At 38.7% G+C, this 21744-nt stretch overlaps 1 protein-coding gene across 1 annotated transcript in view; it reads right to left on the reverse strand.

Annotated features, from left to right (window-relative positions):
- Positions 1-16451: 16451 nt before the first annotated feature.
- The window catches only part of IQCJ (IQ motif containing J), a 282074-nt gene continuing 276781 nt past the window's right edge, over positions 16452-21744 (reverse strand). The window contains exon 5 of the mRNA XM_073232156.1: positions 16452-16721. Coding sequence (XP_073088257.1) covers positions 16710-16721 — 12 coding nt within the window. The 3' untranslated portion in view covers positions 16452-16709. The remainder of the gene's footprint in view (positions 16722-21744) is intronic.

Below are 21744 nucleotides of genomic sequence, written 5' to 3' on the forward strand. Positions count from 1 at the left end.
TGTCAAGACGTAGGTTGGAAAGATATTTAATAGGCTGACCATATGTTCCTCTTTCCCTGGTACAGTCCCTGGTGACTGCATGTGATTAGAGAGTTCGAACTTTCAGTCCCAACATCAACACCAGATCTCCAGGGAGGTGAAGAGGGGCTAGAGGTTGAATTAACCACCAATGGTGAATTATTTAATCAGTCATATCTACTTAATGAAGTCTTTATAATAATCCCTCAAATATCAAGTTGGGAAGAGGTCTTCCAAGTTGGTGAACACTTGGAGGTGCTGGGAGGGTGGTGTGCCTAGAGAGGGCATGGAAGTTCTAAGCCCAATCCCACATACCTGGCTCTATGCATCTGTACCATCTGACTATTCCTGATCCGTATTATTTTATTATAAACCAGTGATCTAGCAGGTAAACTGTTTTCCTGAGTTTTGTGAGCTGTTCTAGCAAATTACTGAACCCATGGAATGGGGGGCATAGGAACTTACAATTTCTAACTGGTCAGTCAGAAGCACAGGTAGCAATCCAGACTTGTGTTTGACTTCCGAAGTGTCTGGGAGGGGGGCAGTCTTGTAGGTCTGAGCCCTTAACCTGTGGGCGCTATGCTAATTACATGTGGTTAGTATCAAAACTGAGTTACATTGTAGGACACCCAATTGGTGTCCACTGAAAACTGGAGAATTGCTCAGTGGGAAAAATCTCCACACATTTGGGGACCAGTGGGAGTATGTTAGCAGTAGAGAGCAAAGGAATAGAGTTTTTTGCTTTCAAGAGGTACGATGAGGAGTGAAGAATAAAGTGACATTCCATCAATTGCTTACTGTTCCCAGAGCTCATGTTAAGTTCACTCCAAGTTATGTTCACTGTAAGTTATCAGAGGCTGGAGGAACCTGGGGATTTTTTGGTGGGCAGAAGACCCCACAACCAGAGTCACTCATTTCTGAAAGGCATGACATTGGAACAGGAAGAGCAGGAGCTTTGGAGCTGGAGACATTTACACTGACTACCAGCAAGTATTCATCATGTACTCAGAGTCCAGCAATTTAACTCTTTGAGCCACAACTTTCTCATTTGTCAAAAGAAGATGGCAGTATTATTTTATGAGTTGATAGGAAGATTAGGATAATATATATAAAGTACCTGGCATATAACAGATACTAAATTTATTTTAGATGCTATTTAATGAATAGTTTGCTCAGCAAACTAGTCTGTTCTCTGATAGGAACTAAATCAAACAGTTCTTACCAACTGCCCCTCAACCAGTTATCACAGACGGAGACTCTCTCCTTCCAAATGTGCTCCCTGTCTTCTCTGTATCCATCCAAACGGTTTCCTCCCTTCAAGGCCTACCCCAGTCCTCTCTGCTCTGCCTCTTCTGGCTCATACCAACCTCCTTCTTTCCTTGACTCCCACAGTGGTGGGGACGGGGCTTCCCACAGAGATTCTGGTGCCTCAGCAGGCCAATAGATAGGGCTCTTAAGTGCTGGAGACATTCATTCAGTCAACAAATATTTATTCAGTTCCCACTCTGTGCCAAGCACTATTCCAGGCACATGGACTACATCAGTGAGCAAAGATTCTTGCCCTTCCTCCGGAGGGAGAGAGACAGCAAACAACAGATATAATGGAATAAATACATGATACAGTATGACACAATATGGCAAGAACCACGGAATAAAGAGTAAGTGGAGAAAGAAAAGGAAGAGCAGTATTTATGTGGGGGGAGAGGATTGGGATCAGTTTTAAATAGCGTGGTCTTGCTGAGCCTCACAGAGAAGGAGAAATCTGAGTAAAGCCTTGAAGGAGTTCACCGTGCATATTTGGGGAGAAGAACATTCCAGGCACAGAGAATGACCATTGCAAAGGTCTTCAGGATGCAGTGTGCCTGTGTCTTGGGGGCACAACAATGAAATCAGCATCACTGGAGTGGAGTGGTGTGTGGGGAGGACACTAGGACATAAGGTTAGAGTGAGAACACATTCTCTGAGCTGTGCTGTTATCAACCATATTGTCCACACCTGTTTGCATAATTCTCTACATGTCAAAGTACAGATAGCATATCTTGCCATCTATGGGACATTTCTACCAAAGTGCCCTAAGACACTCGAATTCAACATGAACCAATGCACAACACAGTCCCCTCTGAACCTGCATCTTCTCCAGACTTCTCAATTTCTGTTAAAGGTGCATCTACCCAGTCAACCATGCCAGCAACTGGGAGTTACCTTTAAGTCTCCCAATCTCTTACTCCTCCTTCCACCAAATTCAATCAATTATCAATTGCTGCCTCTCCTACCACAAAATACCTCCCTCCTTTCACTTCCCTGCATTTCCACCACCTCTGAGCTCGTGCCACCTACAGAGATCCCCAGGATCAGAATGGCCGCCTCCTCAGTGCTCTCCCTGTAGCCAGTCTTGCGCCCATGCTGCCATGCTACTGCCACTCTTTCAAAGTTACTTTTTCAAAAGAGCCAATCAGACATTTCATCCTCCAACTTAAAACTCCACCAAGACTACATCTCACCTGCCAGAAATTTCATTATGGCCCTTGAAACCTTTGTGACTTGCAAGCACTTAACTTCTTGAGAAGAGTTCTGGCAAGGACATTGTCTTAAATTTCAGTCACATTTACCTGTTTTTATTAGAGTAGTACTTTGAACACTGCCTTGACTGTGTGGCCACTAGTAGTGCTTTGATGAGGGCTCAGAAATGACACTGCCTGCTATGACTGAAAAAAGATAATAGCTCATGACAGGCAGCCAAGCAGAAATACACCAGCTCTGGGGTGCTTCCAAAAGTATGGGCACTTATAGAAGAGAAACAAAGGGTATTTGGGGACCTCTTACTTCTCACTCCAGAAGAGGAAAAGCCAATTTTATTCTGAATGAAAAGTATATGGGGGGTGACCACATCTCTTGGCCAGGTTGCCAGTCTCAGTTTGTGGGAACTGTACTTCAGCAGTATCATGGGAACACACTTGAGAGGCAAGCTGTACAATTAGAGAGCCATTGGATTACAGTTGGAAGGACTTGTCATGTGGCTGTCACACCATTAACTTTCTGTGCAGTGTGTACATGTACAAACCACTTCAAAACTCCAGGCCTCACTTGCTACATCTGTAAAATGTAGAAATTGGCTCTAATGGCTATTAATTCTATAAATCCAAGAATCTGGGGTAAATAGAAAAAGGACAAAGGAAAGAACAAAACAATTTAACTTTGTTTTCCCAGTGAGGCGATAGAGTAATAAATGTTTTCTGTGTGCTCATTTGTTCAATAAATATTTATTATGTATCTACTATGAGCAAGATTGAAGGCTAGAACCCACCCAACAGCTGGTCTTAAGAGTACATCAAGTTGCATACATGGCTTTTATACAGATATGTATTGCACAACTTAATTGCTTTCAGACAAATGTCCCACTGAACCAGGATATCTAAAGGTTTTCTTTGGAGAATGTGTCATATTTTTTAACTCTAAATGTCTTCAGTATTATGCATTAAAGCCCTGCAATAAAAGAAAAAGAGGCCCTCAACTGTTACCTTGAAATCTAACATTTGGATGAAATAATTTTAATTCATGAATTCATCAGGATTGCTATCAAACATGATTGAAAGAAGCAAAAACAACCTAGGAGAACTGGACCTTCAAGAACTGATATTTTGTTGGCAGAGGAAACACAGCCACTGTAATGGGACAATTTAAATGCATAACTGTTAAAATAAACTCTTTAAACTATTCCCTGCATGTCCCAACATTCATCATGTTGACTAGCAAGACATCAATTTTTCATAAAATACTGTATAACTGAAAAGGAGACATTTAAAGGAGAGATAAAAAGTGAATTTGAAGTTTTAAGCTCAGGCTTTGATAATTTCATCATTTTATAAGGTGATTAACTGATTGTATGAAAGGAAGAAGCAAGTGGTGCTTTGCAGAGCCCTACAGATTGAGTTCTCTCTTCTGTTTTATTTCTTTCTTGCTTAAGCACCTTAATTTTTTTCCCCTCCCTGAGGCACTGTACACGTGGCAAGAAGAATGAGTTGGCTGCGCAGCAAAGTCTATACTATTGTGCCTTCTCTTCTGCTTCAACAAATACCAGTGTTGGCAGGCCACATGTAGCAAAATGGATTAGAAAAGGGCATAGCTCTTTTTGTTGAAATTTAATACCCATGATGCATTTACCTTGGCAAAGGACAAAAAAAGCTAATAAAATGAAAAAAAATTTTTTTTCAAGGACTCCTAATATTTTAATTATCAAGTTAGCTGTTTTCTTTAAAAAAATAAGTTCACTCCAATGCCTCCGTTTTTTGGTGTCCACAATCTCCTGCTCCTCGAGCAGAAAGTTATGTGAAGTCTGGGTTGAAGGACCTTGGGATAAGACAATATAGAACCTCCAGGAAATGTTCTCTGGTTCTTTTTGTTTTCATATATGGCAGAAAAGCTTCATCTTTGCCCAACATACTTCATCAGTATCACCAAAAAAAATCTTATTGTTCTCAAGAACGCAGTAAAATTTATTCTGATATTGAATAAGAACAGATGTTGAATGCCACAGCAGAGACCATGCAATAAATAACTTCATTTTTATAAAGAACAACTACTTTAACATTATGTTGATGCACAATTTTCAAAAAGGACAATTCTAATTTATGCAAATGTAAAATGACCACATGTAAAAAATTGTTTTCAGTGAGAAATAAGGGAATATATAACAAATAAGACCAGTTCAAAGGAGAATTTACAGAACAAACATATATATATATATATATATATATATATATATATATATATATATATATATATATGTAATCAGGAATGGTGAAATAAATGTGTTAGCAGATGCAAAACTGGTTAATGCACTGGGCGATTAAAATGTTTGAGATTATCTTTTTCTATGAGGTGGAAATCAATTGCATTTCTATGGGATGTAATTCATTGGCATTCCTATAGACAAGAATCATTTGCATCAATATTTATTTCCTACAACTTATACACACTTTCAGAGTTATGAAATAGTCTAGCCAATAGAAATAAAAAGATGCACACACTTTACAGAATCAGGTAATCAATGGAGAGTTCACTACACAACATCTACACTACACTGAAAGAATACCTAGTAATCTCTTCAGCCCATTTCCAACTCTTAATCAGTTTTCCAAACAATTTAAGATAAGAGAGTTATCACATTTTGCTGCCTTACTCTTGGTTTGTCAGAATAATGTTATATTTATATTGTTTCAGCATTTTTTACTGTAAGAAATAATATTTCATAGATTATTCTTATGCATACATTTTATACATATTTGCTAATGTTTATGAAGGAGTTTCCTGTAAGTGGAATGGAATTATAAGGTCAAAAGGTGTGATCATTTTAAAGAGTAACCAAAGAAGCTATGCCAATTTTATTTCAAATAAGAAGTATATGGGTAGTGACCACAACCCCAAACCTTGTTAACACTTACTATTATAAATCTTTGAAAATGTTTTCAATCTGATAGAGGAAAGTCTTCATTTTAACATACCTTCCCATGATGATTAGTAATGCTAGGAAAAAAACAGTTCATAGAATTTTTGTGAGGATTATATAAATATAGCACTTAAAACAGTCTCTGCCATTATTAAAACACTCAATATATGTAGACTTTGCTCTTTCTCTCTTAAAAAATTACTTTTTAACTTAAATTAATTTTAGGAACTCTATATACATTGAGGATATTAAACCTTGTCTAATATACATATGGAGAAACTTGACTAATAAATGAGATATTTGATCAAATGAGTGTGTGTGTGTGTGTGTAGGTATTTAAACCAAATACTTCATTATTTTCCTTCTTGTGTCTAGGATTTTACGATTCCCTGTGGAAGGTATTTCTCAAAGTTTATAAAAATGTTTCTAATTCTTTCATAAGTTTTTAAATATTTAGATTTTTATTCCATCTGGAATTTATTTCATATATGGTTTGAGAAAGGATGTAAATTTATGGGTTTGTTTTCAGATGGATAAACTAGTTGACTCAAGATAATTTATCAAATAGTTTATCTGATTCCCACCAATTTGAATGTTACCTTTATTACAAATTTCCTTTATATAAATCTGCCATGGAGTCTATATCTGTATCATTGATCTAGTCTTTATTTTTTGGAAGTAGATAACATCATTTTAATGCATTTTTACAGGAGTTCTTTTATTTGGAAAGGCCAGGTCCCCTTCAATGTTCTTTTCCACATTTTGCTTAATTCTGCCTTCACATTTAATCTTCCCACTGAATTTTGAAATCACCTTGTCCAGTTCCACAAAAGGCTTGCAGGGATTTTGAATGCATTTACATTGAGTTTATAAATACACTTGGAAGAAATTGAAAATTTTGTTATTGAGTCTTTTATACAGAAATTCAACTATTCATTTGGGCATTATTTGTCTTTTAGTAAAGTCTTATAGTTCTGTCAGTTAGGTTTTACATATTTCTTGTTAAGTTCACTCTTGGCATTGTTAGCTTCTGACCTGTTGTGAGTGAAATCTTTTATCATTACATTTTCTAATTGTAATTGCTGGTATATAGCAAAGAAACGGATTTTTTTTTAAATGTTTACCTTATGGTTGGTTTCCCAATTCTACCAGTTTTTCAGTTGGTTCTCTTAAATATTTCAGGTAAGGATCATAACATTATGATCTTTATATATAATAATGAGAATTTGGTCTCCTTTGCAATATCTATACCACATTTCTTTTGCTTTCTTTTTCCATTGGCTGGGATTGTCAAAACATTACTGAATAATGGAAGTGATGCCAGGCATTCTTACCATGTTCTTTACTTCAGTGTTAGTGGAAATGATTTTAATATTTTTCCCTTAACTTAGTTATTTATTATATGACTCTAATACCTCTTCTTTTTAAGCAATGAATCTATTGGAGAAAAAATGGCAACTATTGAAGTAATTGATTTCCCTGCCCAGTCCCTTTAAAATCTATCACATGGTATTACTTAGAGACTACTCTAATTGTGGTGCATTGCAAAGATATGAAAACTATAGCTCAGCCGTGGGACAATTCTAGCTCACCATCTGTTTTATAAGTATAACTTTACTGAAACATGTGCTCATTTATTTACATGTTGGTTTGACTGTTCTGCTCTACAATGGCAGAGTTGAATAGTCACAACCAAACCTATACGGATTGCAAAGCCTAAACTACTTACAATCTGACCTTTGGTGGTTCCAGTCATTCAAATCACTTGATAATACCCTTAAAAAGCATCTGAATTTGATGGCCAAGAATGCTCTAGAGATACCCTTCATTAAAAAAGCTAAAATCAGATTTTAAATGTCTGGGAAATGTTTGTTAGTTAAATAGATGATGCTGAACATTACTATTCAACTTTATTTTTTGTTATTCAGGGTTGTATTTTGCAAGTAATTTATTTTGGTGGGCCTAGTCTTGCTCAAAATTTGTAATTCTGAGATTTTTATGATAGAGGTAGGTGATGGTTGAAAAATCTTACATTCAAAAATCTTCTGTATCAAAGTCACTTCTTCCGTGCTCCATGATAGTGGATTTCAGAATCTTAAACAGAGTGATTCTCTGAGAACCTGGAATATTCAAACTGCTTTTGTACTTTGCCTTCAGTTCTTTTCTGCTCAGGCAACAGTTACATATATGAGCAAAGAAATAATATAAAATTCTCTTACTTTCAGAATAAAGCTATAAGTATGTAGAATTACAGAGATTTTCTACCAACCAGAAACATTCCTCTTGCTCTTTAAATACTACTTGGAGACTTTGGCCTGAAATAATTTTTCTCAAAATCCAGGTAAATAGTTAACATTCTAGATAGAGAATCTGAAGGATATGCCAGAGCTTAGTTATTCTAGATTCTCTCCACTTGATCCCTCTTTGGAACAGATTACCAGAATTCTCTCTATCTGAATTAAAGGTAAATGGACTTTTACACTATAAATTAATCCCTTGGTGCTTTTGTCAAAGATTTATATAAGAGATGCCTATAAATAGAACATAGGGTTTTTTTTTTTTTTTTTTGGTAAAACCGCCAAAACCTAACACAGTAAGAAATGATATGAGTAAAAGCTTTTCTCTATTAATGAACTAGTGTGATCTTTTATTAGGCAAAGACAGCAATTTGAACACTTTCTTTTTTTTTTTTTTGCCTTCAGTATCAAATAGCTTAGATTAAGTTGTCATATGATTGTTTACCTATATCCAGTTTAATTCCTGGTACAGAAAAAATTATAATTCTCTGCTTCTTTGGAGGTAGGTGTGCTACATGACCTATCAGGCAAAAAAAGAAAGTTGAATGAGAGAGACTGGAAATAATATGAATCACCTCTAGGCCAAAGCATTTAATTGCTAGAGGTCAAATCTATAGCTGTCTTTTTCTCCAGCTGTGGTAACTGAGAAAGCTATGAAGAAGGTCTAAAAAAGATGGTAGAGTATGTCAGCCTGGGCCTAAAATTGATCAGTTAGAAAGCAGTACTGGATACATAGCATAAACAGGAAATAAATGTATATTGTATTCTGCCATTGAAACGTTAAGATTATTTGCTCTTGCAGCATACCCTAGTATAACCTAACTGACGCCTAGATGTTATGTTAAATTGCTTGAAATAGTGTTTTTGAAATGTATTCCTATATCTATCCTCTGGTATTTAATTTTTCTTGCTTTGTAAAAGTTCAATTAGCTATATTTTACTTAATTTTTTAAAAAATCATAGTCCTCTGGCCTGTTACTTCTTGTCTTTTCCTTTGATTTTCATTAACTTTTGATTTACTGAATCAGGACCTTTGGAAGGCATCTTCTCTTTTCTGTTTTTAATCTCTTTTGGAAGCAGGTATGGTTTAAGCAATATGAGCATACATTTCTAAATATTGGGTCAATTTGGTCAAACTAATTGGCTCGATTTGATAAAATGTAAAAAACAAAACCAAATTTGACTATAGGCATTATATATAAAGTGCATAGTAGGTTTTGTTTTTGCTGCTTGTTGCTTGTTTTGTCTTTCATAATTTATTAGCTATAGCTGGTGACCCTCTTACTACTGTTTTTATTGATGACCCTCTAGTATAGATCTGTGATGAAACTTTTTGTTGAATCACTTTACCTCTTTTGTATGCCCCATGATTATTTTTGTTAAGGCATATTTATATAACATCTGCTAATACTGGTATTGGTCATTTCATGCTATTGTCACTTTGAACAGCTACTACTACCACAGGCATGAGAAGGAGAACTGGCTTCTACTTGTGTAAATAGGATATAAAAGTCACTGTTTCTCTTGAACATCATTTAACCTTCAGAGAGCAGGAAGCCCTCCAGGTTCAGAGCCAGGTCAGTCCTCCTCATCCTAGGAAGAGCTAAAGGTTTATGACACTCCTTGAATGGCCACCTGTGTCAGAGACCAGGCAATGATTCTAGTGCCACTTTAGTCTAAAATGTCAGTCAAATGCCAGCTTTGTCTAATATGGAATTGTCCACGTGCATAATTATATATTATGCTTATAAAATACCTGCCAAATATTGAAACATAAGGTAGAACCATTATTTTTCTTTCCCTATGCTGGCACCCCACCTCTGTTTGTTCAACACTAGGCAAACATTTCTTCAACGCCTAACTATGTGCTGGGTACCTTTCTAGGCCCTTGAGATAGGTCAGTGAGTGAAACAAAAGTCTCTGCCCTCCTGTGGCCTGCATTCTCCCAGGAGGAGTCAAACAGTAGGCATAGTGACTAAACTGATATGTGCTGTGCAAAAAAGAAATGGTAGAACAGGGTAAAGGGGCAGGTTGCAATATTAAATAAAATGGAAGCTAAACCTCACTGAGAAGGTAATGTCTGAGCAAAAACCTGAAGGAGGTGAGGTCATTGGCGAGGCAGATATTTGGGGAAAAGACTTCCAGGCATGGGGATTGACCAGTGTGAAGGCCCAAATGGACAGCCTGGTACTCAAAGAACAGCAAGGGGTTTGAAGTGGGGGTGTAAGACGTACGGTAGGAAAAAAGGTCAGAGAGGCAATGAAAAGAGGCAGATCCTAGAGGGCATGTCAGCTTTTGCCCTGAGAGAAACGGAGCCAGTGGAGGGTTAGAGTAAGGAGTGTTTTGCTGACTAAGGTTTTAAAAACATCACTGTGGCTGCTGTACTGAGAACAGACTAAGAGGACAGAGGCAAAGCAATGAGTTCAGATGGGAGGTTATTATGGAAATCCAGGCAAGAAATGATGGTGGCTCAGACCAGGGTATAACTGTAGAGATGATAAGAAGTTTTCATATTCTCAGTATATATCATTAAGGCAAACCATCAAAGATTCTAGATGAATTAAGTAAGGGATGTCAGACAAACATGTCCAGAATGACTTCATGATGTTGGTCTAAGCTAAATATGGTAGACAAAAAAATCAAGAAGAAAGCAAATCTATACAGTAAAAAAGGTTCAATTCAGATTATTTTTAAGAGAAAAAGCTTAGCATTCACTAAAAAGTTAGTCTTGTGAAATGCAAGCCAATGATATCTGCGTCAGGGTTACAAACAGGAAGCAGGTCTCTTAAATTCAGAGGCCAGTTCTCTTAGCACTTATAATCTGCTCTGTACACCCTGTGCTTGCTGAGTTTGCTGAAATTCTTATGTTTCTGTTTTATTAATCCACCCCCTGTGTAACTGTGAAAATAAACAACCCTAAATGATTCACCTCGCTCAAGAGCACTCATAAACAACCTATAGTAAATTAAGCATCTCCTTGTAAATGTAGTTCATGAGGTAGTTAAAATTTGCCCGCATGAACGTGACACTTATTTGGCACATTTACAGCACTAACAGAGACTAAAATAGCAACTGCTTTTTTAAGAATATGAATTGCTGTAGACTGTGTTATTCCATATACAACACATCTTTTACTAGAGTGTGGTCCATTTTCCAAGAAAGAGGTACAGCAGGATATGGTGAAAACTGCTTGGATTTGGAGTCAGGCCAGATGTGTTTGAATCCTAGCTTTATAATTCTTAGCTATGTGGTACTGAAAAAGTTGCCAAACCTCTCTGAGATTCACTTTTCTTATCTGTAACCTCAGGATAACAGTTACCATCTTGCTTTGATGTTGTGAGGATTTAAAATAAAGTATTTAAAGCCTGGCACCTGGCAAGTGCTAAGCAAACAGAGAGATTATCATAATATAAAATATTATGGAGGAGTCTACATTTACTGAGCATCTTTTACTGAAATACCAACTGTGCACAGCATCATCATAGACATCATCACCTCACTGGTCCTCTGAACAAGGTAGATGTTATACTCCCCATCTTATAGATAGGGGAGTTGAGGCTGAGAGAGGTTAGATAACAAGCTAAAGTACACACACCTGGTACGTGGTACTGCTCGGACGAAAACACAGATCTTTCCAGCTTTCCTGGAGAGAGCTCTACATTTCTTCTCACATTTCATTTCTTCTTCCCACCCCATCTTTTCCTCAGTAGACCAGGTGGCTTTTCTTTTTGGCATCTTTTTGGGATCAACACTGCCACTAGGGTGGCCCCACTCTCAGTAGCAGGAGTAACGTAACCCTTAGTAATGGGCTAAGGAGAAAGCCTATGGAAGTTCCCAATATACATAATGTGTTGTACCAACTAATAGGGGACTGTTGATGCATTATTTCGAAGCCAACTTGAACCTTCCAAATCATATGAAAGCCCTAAACAGCCACTGGGGGAATTAAAACTAGTTATTTCCAGTAATTACAAATTATATCATTCCATTTTATGCATGGATAGTTAAAAGCCACCACAGGCTATAAACTCATTGGCTAATGAAAAGAACATCTTAAGGTTTTGATTTATAGTCCCTTTATCAGAAACAACCACAGCCACTATTACAAATGTGTAACAACCTCAATGAAGGTTTAATGTGCTTTTATCATGAGCTTCCATTGCCTGCTGCCCACGGGATGAAGCTTTGTGCTCCTGTGCATTGTGAAATTAAAATCCTTTCACTCAAAAGAGAGGCAGAGACAGTTATCAATTAATTTATGAAAGAAACAGGAAGCAGCTTATATTACCAGCAAGAGCAGTGGTAGGCATTTTTATTTGGGTTGTGGACATTGTTAATTGCCATTGTGACTCTGGAGGCAGCCCTCTCACATACAAAGCCCTCACAAGAGGCTGTGTCCAGGTGATAACAACAGATGATAGTGCACAGAACCAGCTTTCAGAGCTGCCTCCAATTACCTGCTTTTCTGCCTGAGCTGAGAGAGCTCAGAGGCTTCCTGACAGTGCTGGGCCAGGAGTTCAAAGAGCACAGAGTAAGTTCAATAAAAAAACAAATTGCATTCACAAGTCCCACGACCTGATGCCAATCAAAGAAACACACAACAGAAAAATTCAACTTCACTATCTCTTCCTCCTTTGGGAGACAATTTGCCAATGGGATCGGTCAGAGATTATATGTAAACATTCCCAAATATTTTGTAAGTTAAAAACCAACAGACAACACAAACCACCACCCCAGGGGCCAATGATATGTTTGATTTAATACCTCCAGGAAAGCATTCCTGAAAATCAACACTACCACCCCAGGAAGAATTATTCTTCTTGTCCAGATACTTCTACTTGCCAGTTTATTGTGCCTGGAGCTGACTGGCTGATGTGGCAAAGCTCAGCAAACCCCAGCTCTGCAGAGTAAGTTACTGATGACAGCCAAATACTGAGACTTAATCTGCCTGGGCTGCTCCTCAAACTACTGCTACCAATTTAGGATGAAGAATACAGACGTGTGGAGCCACTGAAGGCAGATTTTTCAGCTTGAAGTCATCTAAGAAAATTCTTTTGAAGTTTTCATTGTTAGGGATGGATCCAGTTTTCAAAGGGAGAATGCTATAGTCATTGATTCGGTCTTCCTGAGCTCTTAATCATTCCTAAACTCTATTCCTACTTTCTGGCTCTACACTGTACTCCACCTGAGCCTTACAGCAAACAGACCAAAAGCAGTGAACGACTGAGAAGAAGATTCAGCCCATCTAGATGGCACGGTCACTCCACTGTTCCTCTTGTGCTGTCTTTGTGGTTCATGTAGCCAGCCCTTCCTCTGGTTTATAAATTTGAAATCAGTAAGACTTGTTAAGAACACACTTTTTAAAAAGTTTTTAAATACCACAGGATGTTGAGAAGCTATGAACACAAAATTAATCTTGCATTGTATAGTTCCACATGAAAAAAATAAAAATTACTCGAACGTGAATCACTCATTATTCCCAGGAGAGGTACTATTCTTCAATTACTTAAAATTATCAGTCGCTTCCTTAGGTTTCTCAGCATCTCAAATGATGACCAAAAAATAGACGACTGAGATAGCAGCAGACAGTCCACTAGATTTGTGTTTGCCTTTTCTTCCCCTCTAACTCTATTTCCCCCATGGTCACAGGAGATAGGCCTGTGGCTACGACAGATGGTCTCCTACAGGAAAAGGTGAGCAGATCCAGTCCTCGGCCAAGGTAAATCCATGTGACCAGAGGGGCACTACAGGAAAACACTTGGAGGAAAGTACTGGGGCTATTTCTTTAGGTTTGAGGACCAGGATCTGACACAGTGCTCCTTGGTGACCGGCTAAAGTTGTTCAGCCTGTTTGGTTGGACCCAAGCAAATTAATAGGAAAATATAGAAAATGAGCTGTTGGTGTCAGTGGGAGTGCTTGGCTCTCAGAACTATTCATTCAACTTTACACAATCCAGCTAAACAATTAATTCACCTCCAACCCCTACCTATCAAGACTACTTTTTGGTTCAAAAGAATTAAGAAATTCTTTTTAGTGAAGGATAAAGTAAAAATTGAAAGATAAAGGATAAAGTGAAAATTGAAGAGTTCAGCCACCTTCGGAGATTCAACTTTGGTATTACAAAGGAGTTAGCCTGTGAAGAGAAAGTACAAGCTCACAAAATTAATCAGATGCCACAACTAAAAACTACAATAGTGAGGGTCCAAACAGCCTTTTCCAGGGAAGCCTGTGGTTCCCTGACTTCATATACAGTGTGTGCTTCTCAGAGAGCATTTTCAAGGGAGTCTAATACTGGGGCTACTGATACAGGGATAGAGGGCGTCCAGGCCTGTCAACCGTGGTGTACGGGCCCAGAGGTAGAACAGACTGAGAATCATGACATGGTCACTGGAGTAGGACAGGCATGGGGAGGGAGAAGGTCCAGCCAAGAACATGAAGCACAGCTCTTGGATAGGATGTAAGAGAATGGCAGGTGCCCATTCAAAAAGATGCTGAAGTTCAAAACAAATGCTTTTTCAAAGCTGATTTACTAGACCTGGGGACTAAGGTCAGAATATATATGAAGTGATATTGAGTTTGAGTCAAATAATGTGCTAAATTAGGGGTCCTTAAAGTATTCCTTACTTAGGAATCAACTGGTTCCAGGATGAGGGTTAGAGATGAAGGTGTTAGGGAGTCAAGTGACCACAGCTCTTGGTAGAAGAGGATTCTTCTGGCAGGAGCCAAGCAATGATTATGCCAGGATGATCAGTTCCCAGTGCATAACTGACCCCTAAACATGATTTCTTTACAAAATCTCTGATGTTATGGTCATTTGTCTCTTTCTCATGAAAACTGCATAAAGCATGTAAAGCTGCAGTATCTCCTGGACAGTGAAATATTGCTTGCTTTTTGGATAAACAATTAGTGAATTACAACTGAAAGAAGTAGCCTTTGTCTGCAGGCTTGTCTAAATAATTTTTGCATCCTCCAAAAAACCATTTTCTCCATTACCTAACAGGACCTTTTGACTTTTCAGCACCTTTCTAAACATTATTTATATTTTATACACCACACAACAATCCTATGGGCATTCCTCTTCTGGTTGACTAGTCATAAGTTCATTAATTTATGTACCAAATATGAAGGTACAATCAATATAATTTCTAGAATTCATTTTATGCTACTCTAGAAAAGATTCACTCCAAGTTCGTGAGTGCTTTTCCAACACTGTTGGGAGATGATATATTTTTAGACATGACACACATCCAAATTTCCTCCTAACTTTCCTTAATGCCTGACTTTCAAAAGTCTTCATTGGTGGCCCTGCCTATCTCTCTAGTTTTGCTTACTCCATTCCTGCAAACCCGCCCTCATCTTAAATATACTAAACTATTAAGAGTTTCCCAAACATGATAAGTTATTTCAAATGGCTGTGTCTTTGCACATACTCTATTCTCTGCCTGAAATGTCCTGCCCTGACTGAAGGCAGTCCCCAGTTCACTCTTGAAGATTCTTCTCAGGCATCACCATCTGTTGCAGGCTCTTGTGACTCACTGGGGCTCATCTGCACACCCTGCATAGATGCTGATGACCAAACAGCTGATTTGACAGAAGAAGAAGAAGTAAAAGTCTGAGGAAATTAGAGTTAAAGAAGCATCATATCTCTGGCTGCTGTGGGGATCTCTGAGCCCTAACAAGTAGATTAGTTCTTGGAAACTTTGTCCTCCTACTTCACACACTACAAAGGAGCAGACTGAAACACAAAAAGATCACTAGTCATACTGTTACTTACGATGAGAGATCACTTAATTAATCCATGCAACTAGGAATTATTAAGAATCCAAAGATTATAAAAAGATATAACTTCAAAATTATTGACCATAATGACATTACATGAAACTTTAAAAACTTTAAACCTTATAGCATTGAAGACACAATGTTTAATGTTGGGTGTGGTGTAGACTCATTTGTCGGCAACATTAATTATCTTTTGGGTTCCCAACACTGCACTGCACTGAAAAAAAGCAATGAAATAGAACTTTACAGCCCAACATGTAACTACTAGCCACATATTGGCTATCGAGTACTTCAGTTGTGGCTGATCCAAACTGATGTGTGTTCTAAGTGTAAAATACACCTTGGATTTTGAAGACTCACTATGAAAAAAAAAAGAATACACAAGTTTTCAGTGGTAGTTTTTTGAATTGGTTACATGTTGAAAAGTAATATTTTAGATATATTGGACTATATAAAATGTTATTAAAACTTATTTCACATGTTTCTCTTTACCTTTTATAATGTGGCTACTAGGAGATTTCCCATTATAATTCCATTGGAAAGCACTGCAATACAAGACAGGATGCTTGACCTCAGAGAGCTGATATTTTAGGCAGACCAATAAGTAAATAAAGAATAGTACATGACAGTTGTAACTCTAATTTCCTCAGGCTTTCACTTCTTCTTCTGTTAAATCAGCTGCTTGGCCATCACTCTGCTTACCTCTGCCTTTCTGCTTCTCTGTTTGCTCTGTTTCTCAGCTACCCTACACTGCAGAGCTGGGGGCAGGAGTACAAAGGGAGCCCTGACTGCTATATGCACAAATTACTAAAGTGATAAATCAAGCCAACAAAGTGTTAAATAAAATATGGTTACTCCTCCCTCATTGACACACACATTGAAAATCCCAGATTCAAAAGATATGTTCAAAGCTATGTGTTGTTAAAGGGCCAGAGATATTTAGAAGAATAATAAAATTAAAAAATAATCCTGATTGATAAACTATTTATTTAAAACATAAGCAAGTTATTTTTCTTAAAGATATACTGTTATTATAATCATGGTTTCCACATTTGTATTCTATTGACAGTGATGATCAAGAGCAGCAAGTTTTTGGTTTTTTTTTTTTTGTAAAAGACAAATGGTGAGTATTTTCAGCATTGTAGGCCTTACAGGTTTGTCACCGCTGTTCAACTCCACGTCTGTAATGAAAAAGCAGACATAAGCAACATGCAAATAAATGAGTGTGGCCATGTTCCAATAAAGCTTTTTTATGGACATTAAACCAGAATGTCATATAATTTTTTTATGCCACAAATATTATTCTTTTGACTTTCCCAACTACGTAAAAATGTCAAGAACAGCACCCCTGTGACTAATTTATCAAAAACACTCTTAACATGAAGACTATACAAAAATCATAGATTTGGTCGGCAGGTTATAATCTAATGACCCCTGGTGTAAATGACTGAAAAACAAAAAAGCAAAATTTCAGAGTACAAAGGCTGAGTACATCATAAAAAATATAACTTGAGTAAATGTAAAAATACAAAAATAAAGCACCTCTCATTTTTTAAAAAGTCAGTTTTATTCTAAATATTCAAAACTTTCTATTAAAATAAAAAATAAAACACATTTCAATCAATAAATATATAAATTTAAAATTGAACTTATTTAAATACTTTGGAAATTTGCAACTTTCATTTCAGTGCCCATAATTCTTAGCTTTTTTTAAAATGCCAATGCCAAACAGAATCCATTTTCAGTTTTAATTTGAAATTGAAGGTCTTTATTTTAAGCCCCTTCTGTTCACTTCGCGATTCTAATTAACAATTTGTACACTTGAGAAATATAGCATGGCTTGTTTTAAGACTAATTTTTTTCACAGTGTCCTACTTAATTTGTACTCAGCCTGAGAAATTAGAGATAACAGCTTTTAATTACTGAAAAACAGGTTTAAAAAATGCTTAGACATGCTAAACATTTAATATATTCTTTGACCAATATGAATATCTCAATTATTGTGGTTATATATTCCAGTAAATTTCAAATGTGCAAAATGGTCTTTTGCTATTAAGTTGCATCATGGAATATTCTGTGAGATGATACCAATGGGAAAAGAAAATTTAACATAGGTAAATAATAATAATTACATCCACTCTATTATTGCATTAATTTGCAAAGCACTTCCATATACACTCTTTATATATTTTTTTAAGTCTGTGATGTAAGAAATGACCTTATATTCAACCTCCTTCACCACTTAGTACTTTTGACTTTATCCAATTGATGGAATGTTACACATTTCAGCTTGAACATCTCTTCCTCCAGAAACCTTTCCTAGCCTCTGTAAGAGTTAAATAGTCTAACCTATATGTGACTAATAGTCCCGTATCTTATGAGAGTTACCTAGCTGTTTAGCAAGAGTTGACTCGCATCTGTGGACTCTGACCTCCCTAAAGGAATTTTATTCACCTTTGGATCCTCAGAAGACAGAATGATGTACAGCAAGTTACATGTGCTCAGGAAATACATGATCAATTCATTTACTCATTCAACAAATATTTGTGAAATGTCTTATATATTCAGCTATCATTCCAGGTGCAGGGGATGCAACAGTGAACAAAACGAACATGCCTGCTCTCATGAAGCTTTCATTCTAGGAGGAGAGACAGACAATAAGGAAGATAAACCAGGACACTATACATTATGTTAGACAATTTTAAGTGTCATGGAGAAGAACTGAGCAGGGAAAGGTATAGGAAGTTTTGGGAAAGGATTGCCTCATTAAGAACGTGAATTTAAGAAAAGACTTAAGGAATGAAGGAAGAGAACCACATGAATAACTGGGAAAGGAGGAGGGAGTGGGCTCGGTTTGCCAGAGGCCAGTGTGGCTGGGACAGGGGTAAGCAAGTGAGAATCAGCGATGTGGAAGTCAGAGGAGAGGTGCGGAGCCAGATCTACAGCCTCCAAGGCTACAGCAAAGACCATAGTCTTCAATTAAAATTCGTTGGAGGATTTAGAGCAGAGTAGTGACATATGCAAATTGGTTTTATTAAGATCACATTCATTAAAGAATACACATGTGGAGAAACTGATGAATAAAAAAGAAAGCATTTGGAGGGGGCGGAGCCAAGATGGCGGCGTGAGTAGAGCAGTGGAAATCTCCTCCCAAAAACACATAGAGCTATGAAAATATAACAAAGAAAAATCTTCCTAAAATAGAGACCACAGGACACAGGACAACATCCAGACCACATCCACACCTGCAAGAACCCAGCGCCTTGTGAAGGGGGTAAGATACAAGCCCCAGCCCGGCGGAACCCGAGCGCCCCTCCCCCCGGCTCCCGGCGGGTGGAGAGAAACCGGAGCGGTTTTTTTTTTTTTTTTTTTTTTTTGGCGAGCGCTTTTTGGAAGCCTTAGAGGGACGGGCCCCCGTTGCTGGGGAGGCAGGGTGGCGGGACCGGTGAGGAGGTGCCTGGGAACGGCGCCGGAGGACAAAGAATATCCCGCGTTTCTCCCTGCGAGACCTGGGGGCGGGTGCCTGAGACCGGTGCCTGAGGACGGAGGAGGTCGCGCGTTTTTCCCCTTTTTTTTTTTTTCTCTTTTTGGCGAGCGCTTTTTGGAAGCCTTGAAGGGACGGGGACCCCAGTGCTAGGGAGGCACGGTGGCGGGACTGGTGAGCGGGTGGCTGGGACCGGCGCCTGAGGACAAAGAATATCCCCCGTTTTTCCCTGCGGGACCGGTGGGCGGGTGCCTGAGACCGGCACTTGAGGACAGAGGAAATCGCGCGTTTTTCCCCTTTTTTTTTTCTCTTTTCTGCGAGTGCTTTTTGGAAGCCTAAAAGGGACAGGGACCCCGGTGCTAGGGAGGCAGGGCGGCGGGACTGGTGAGCGGGTGCCTGGGACCGGCACCTGAGGACAAAGAATATCCCGCATTTTTCCCTGTGGGACCGGTGGGTGGGTGCCTGAGACCAGCACCTGAGGACGGAAGAAATCGCGCGTTTTCCCCCTTTTTTTTCTCTCTTTTTGCCGAGTGCTTTTTGGAAGCCTTGAAGGGACAGGGACCCCGGTGCTAGGGAGGCAGGGTGGCGGGACTGGTGAGCGGGTGCGTGGGACCAGTGCCTGAGGACAAAGAATATTGAGCGTTCCTTCCCTGCGGGACTGGTGGGTGGGTGCTTTTTGGAAGCCTTGAAAGGACAGGGACCCTGGTGCTAGGGAGACAGGGCAGCAGGACCAGTGAGCGGGTGCCTGGGACCGGCACCTGAGGACAAAAAAAAAAAAAAAAAAAAATCGCTTGTTTTTTCCTTTTTTTTCCTTTTTTTTTTCTCTTTCTTTCTGTTCCCTCTCTCATTGTTGCTGTTGTTGTTTTGGTTTGGAGAGTGCTTTTTGGAAATCTTAAAGGGGCAGGACAGGTCACTTAGACCAGAAGCAGGGAATCTGGGGATCTCTGGGCACTCTAACCCCCTGGGCAGCAGGGAGCACAGAGGCCCCTTACGGAGATAAATAGTCTCCTGGCTGCTCCCCCTCCAACGGGGCTAAACCATTTTGGAGGAACAGCCCCAGCCAGGCCAAGCCCACAGCAACAGCGGAGATAAACACCAAAGCAACTGGGCAGGAAGCAGAAGCCCTGTCTGCGCACAGCTGCCCAGCACAAGCCACTAGAGGTCGCTATTCTCCCAGGAAAAGGCTACAAACCAACAAGAAGGGAAGCTCTTCCAGCGGTCACTTGTACCAGCTCTGCAAACTATCTCTATCACCATGAAAAGGCAAAACTACAGGCAGACAAAGATCACAGAGACAACACCTGAGAAGGAGACAGACCTAACTAGTCCTCCTGAAAAAGAATTCAAAATAAAAATCATGAACATGCTGACAGAGATGCAGAAAAAAATGCAAGAGCAATGGGATGAGATGCAGAGAAAAATGCAAGAGCAGTGGGATGAGATGCAGAGAAAAATGCAAGAGCAGTGGGATGAAGTCCGGAAGGAGATCACAGATGTCAGGAAAGAGATCACAGAAGTGAAACAATCCCTGGAAGGATTTATAAGCAGAATGGATAAGATGCAAGAGGCCATTGAAGGAATAGAAGCCAGAGAACAGGAACGTATAGAAGCTGACATAGAGAGAGATAAAAGGATCTCCAGGAATGAAACAACACTAAGAGAAATATGTGACCAATACAAAAGGAAAAACATTCGTATTATAGGGATACCAGAAGAGGAAGAAAGAGGAAAAGGGATAGAAAGTGTCTTTGAAGAAATAATTGCTGAAAACTTCCCCAAACTGGGGGAGGAAATAATCGAACAGACCATGGAATTATACAGAACCCCCAACAGAAAGGATCCCAGGAGGACAACACCAAGACACATAATAATTAAAATGGCAAGGATCAAGGACAAGGAAAGAGTTTTAAAGGCAGCTAGAGAGAAAAAGGTCACCTATAAAGGAAAACCAATCAGGCTAACATCAGACTTCTCAACAGAAACCCTACAGGCCAGAAGAGAATGGCATGATATACTTAATGCAATGAAACAGAAGGGCCTTGAACCAAGGATACTGTATCCAGCAAGACTATCATTTAAATATGATGGTGGGATCAAACAATTCCCAGACAAGCAAAAGCTGAGGGAATTTGCTTCCCACAAACCACCTCTACAGGGCATCCTACAGGGACTGCTCTAGATGGGAGCACCCCTAAAAAGAGCACAGAACAAAACACACAACATATGAAGAATGGAGGAGGAGGAATAAGAAGGGAGAGAAGAAAAGACTCTCCAGACAGTGTATATAACAGCTCAATAAGCGAGCTAAGTTAGGCAGTAAGATACTAAAGAAGCTAACCTTGAACCTTTGGTAACCACGAATCTAAAGCCTGCAATGGCAATAAGTACATATCTTTCAATAGTCACCCTAAATGTAAATGGACTTAATGCACCAATCAAAAGACATAGAGTAATAGAATGGATAAAAAAGCAAGACCCATCTATATGCTGCTTACAAGAAACTCACCTTAAACTCAAAGATAAGCATAGACTAAAAGTCAAGGGATGGAAAAACATATTTCAGGCAAACAACAGTGAGAAGAAAGCAGGGGTTGCAGTACTAATATCAGACAAAATAGACTTCAAAACAAAGAAAGTAACAAGAGATAAAGAAGGCCACTACATAATGATAAAGGGCTTAGTCCAACAAGAGGATATAACCATTCTAAATATATATGCAC

The sequence above is a fragment of the Manis javanica genome, chromosome 3, assembly GCF_040802235.1.
Source record: "Manis javanica isolate MJ-LG chromosome 3, MJ_LKY, whole genome shotgun sequence".
NCBI classification, from domain to species: Eukaryota; Metazoa; Chordata; class Mammalia; order Pholidota; family Manidae; genus Manis; species Manis javanica.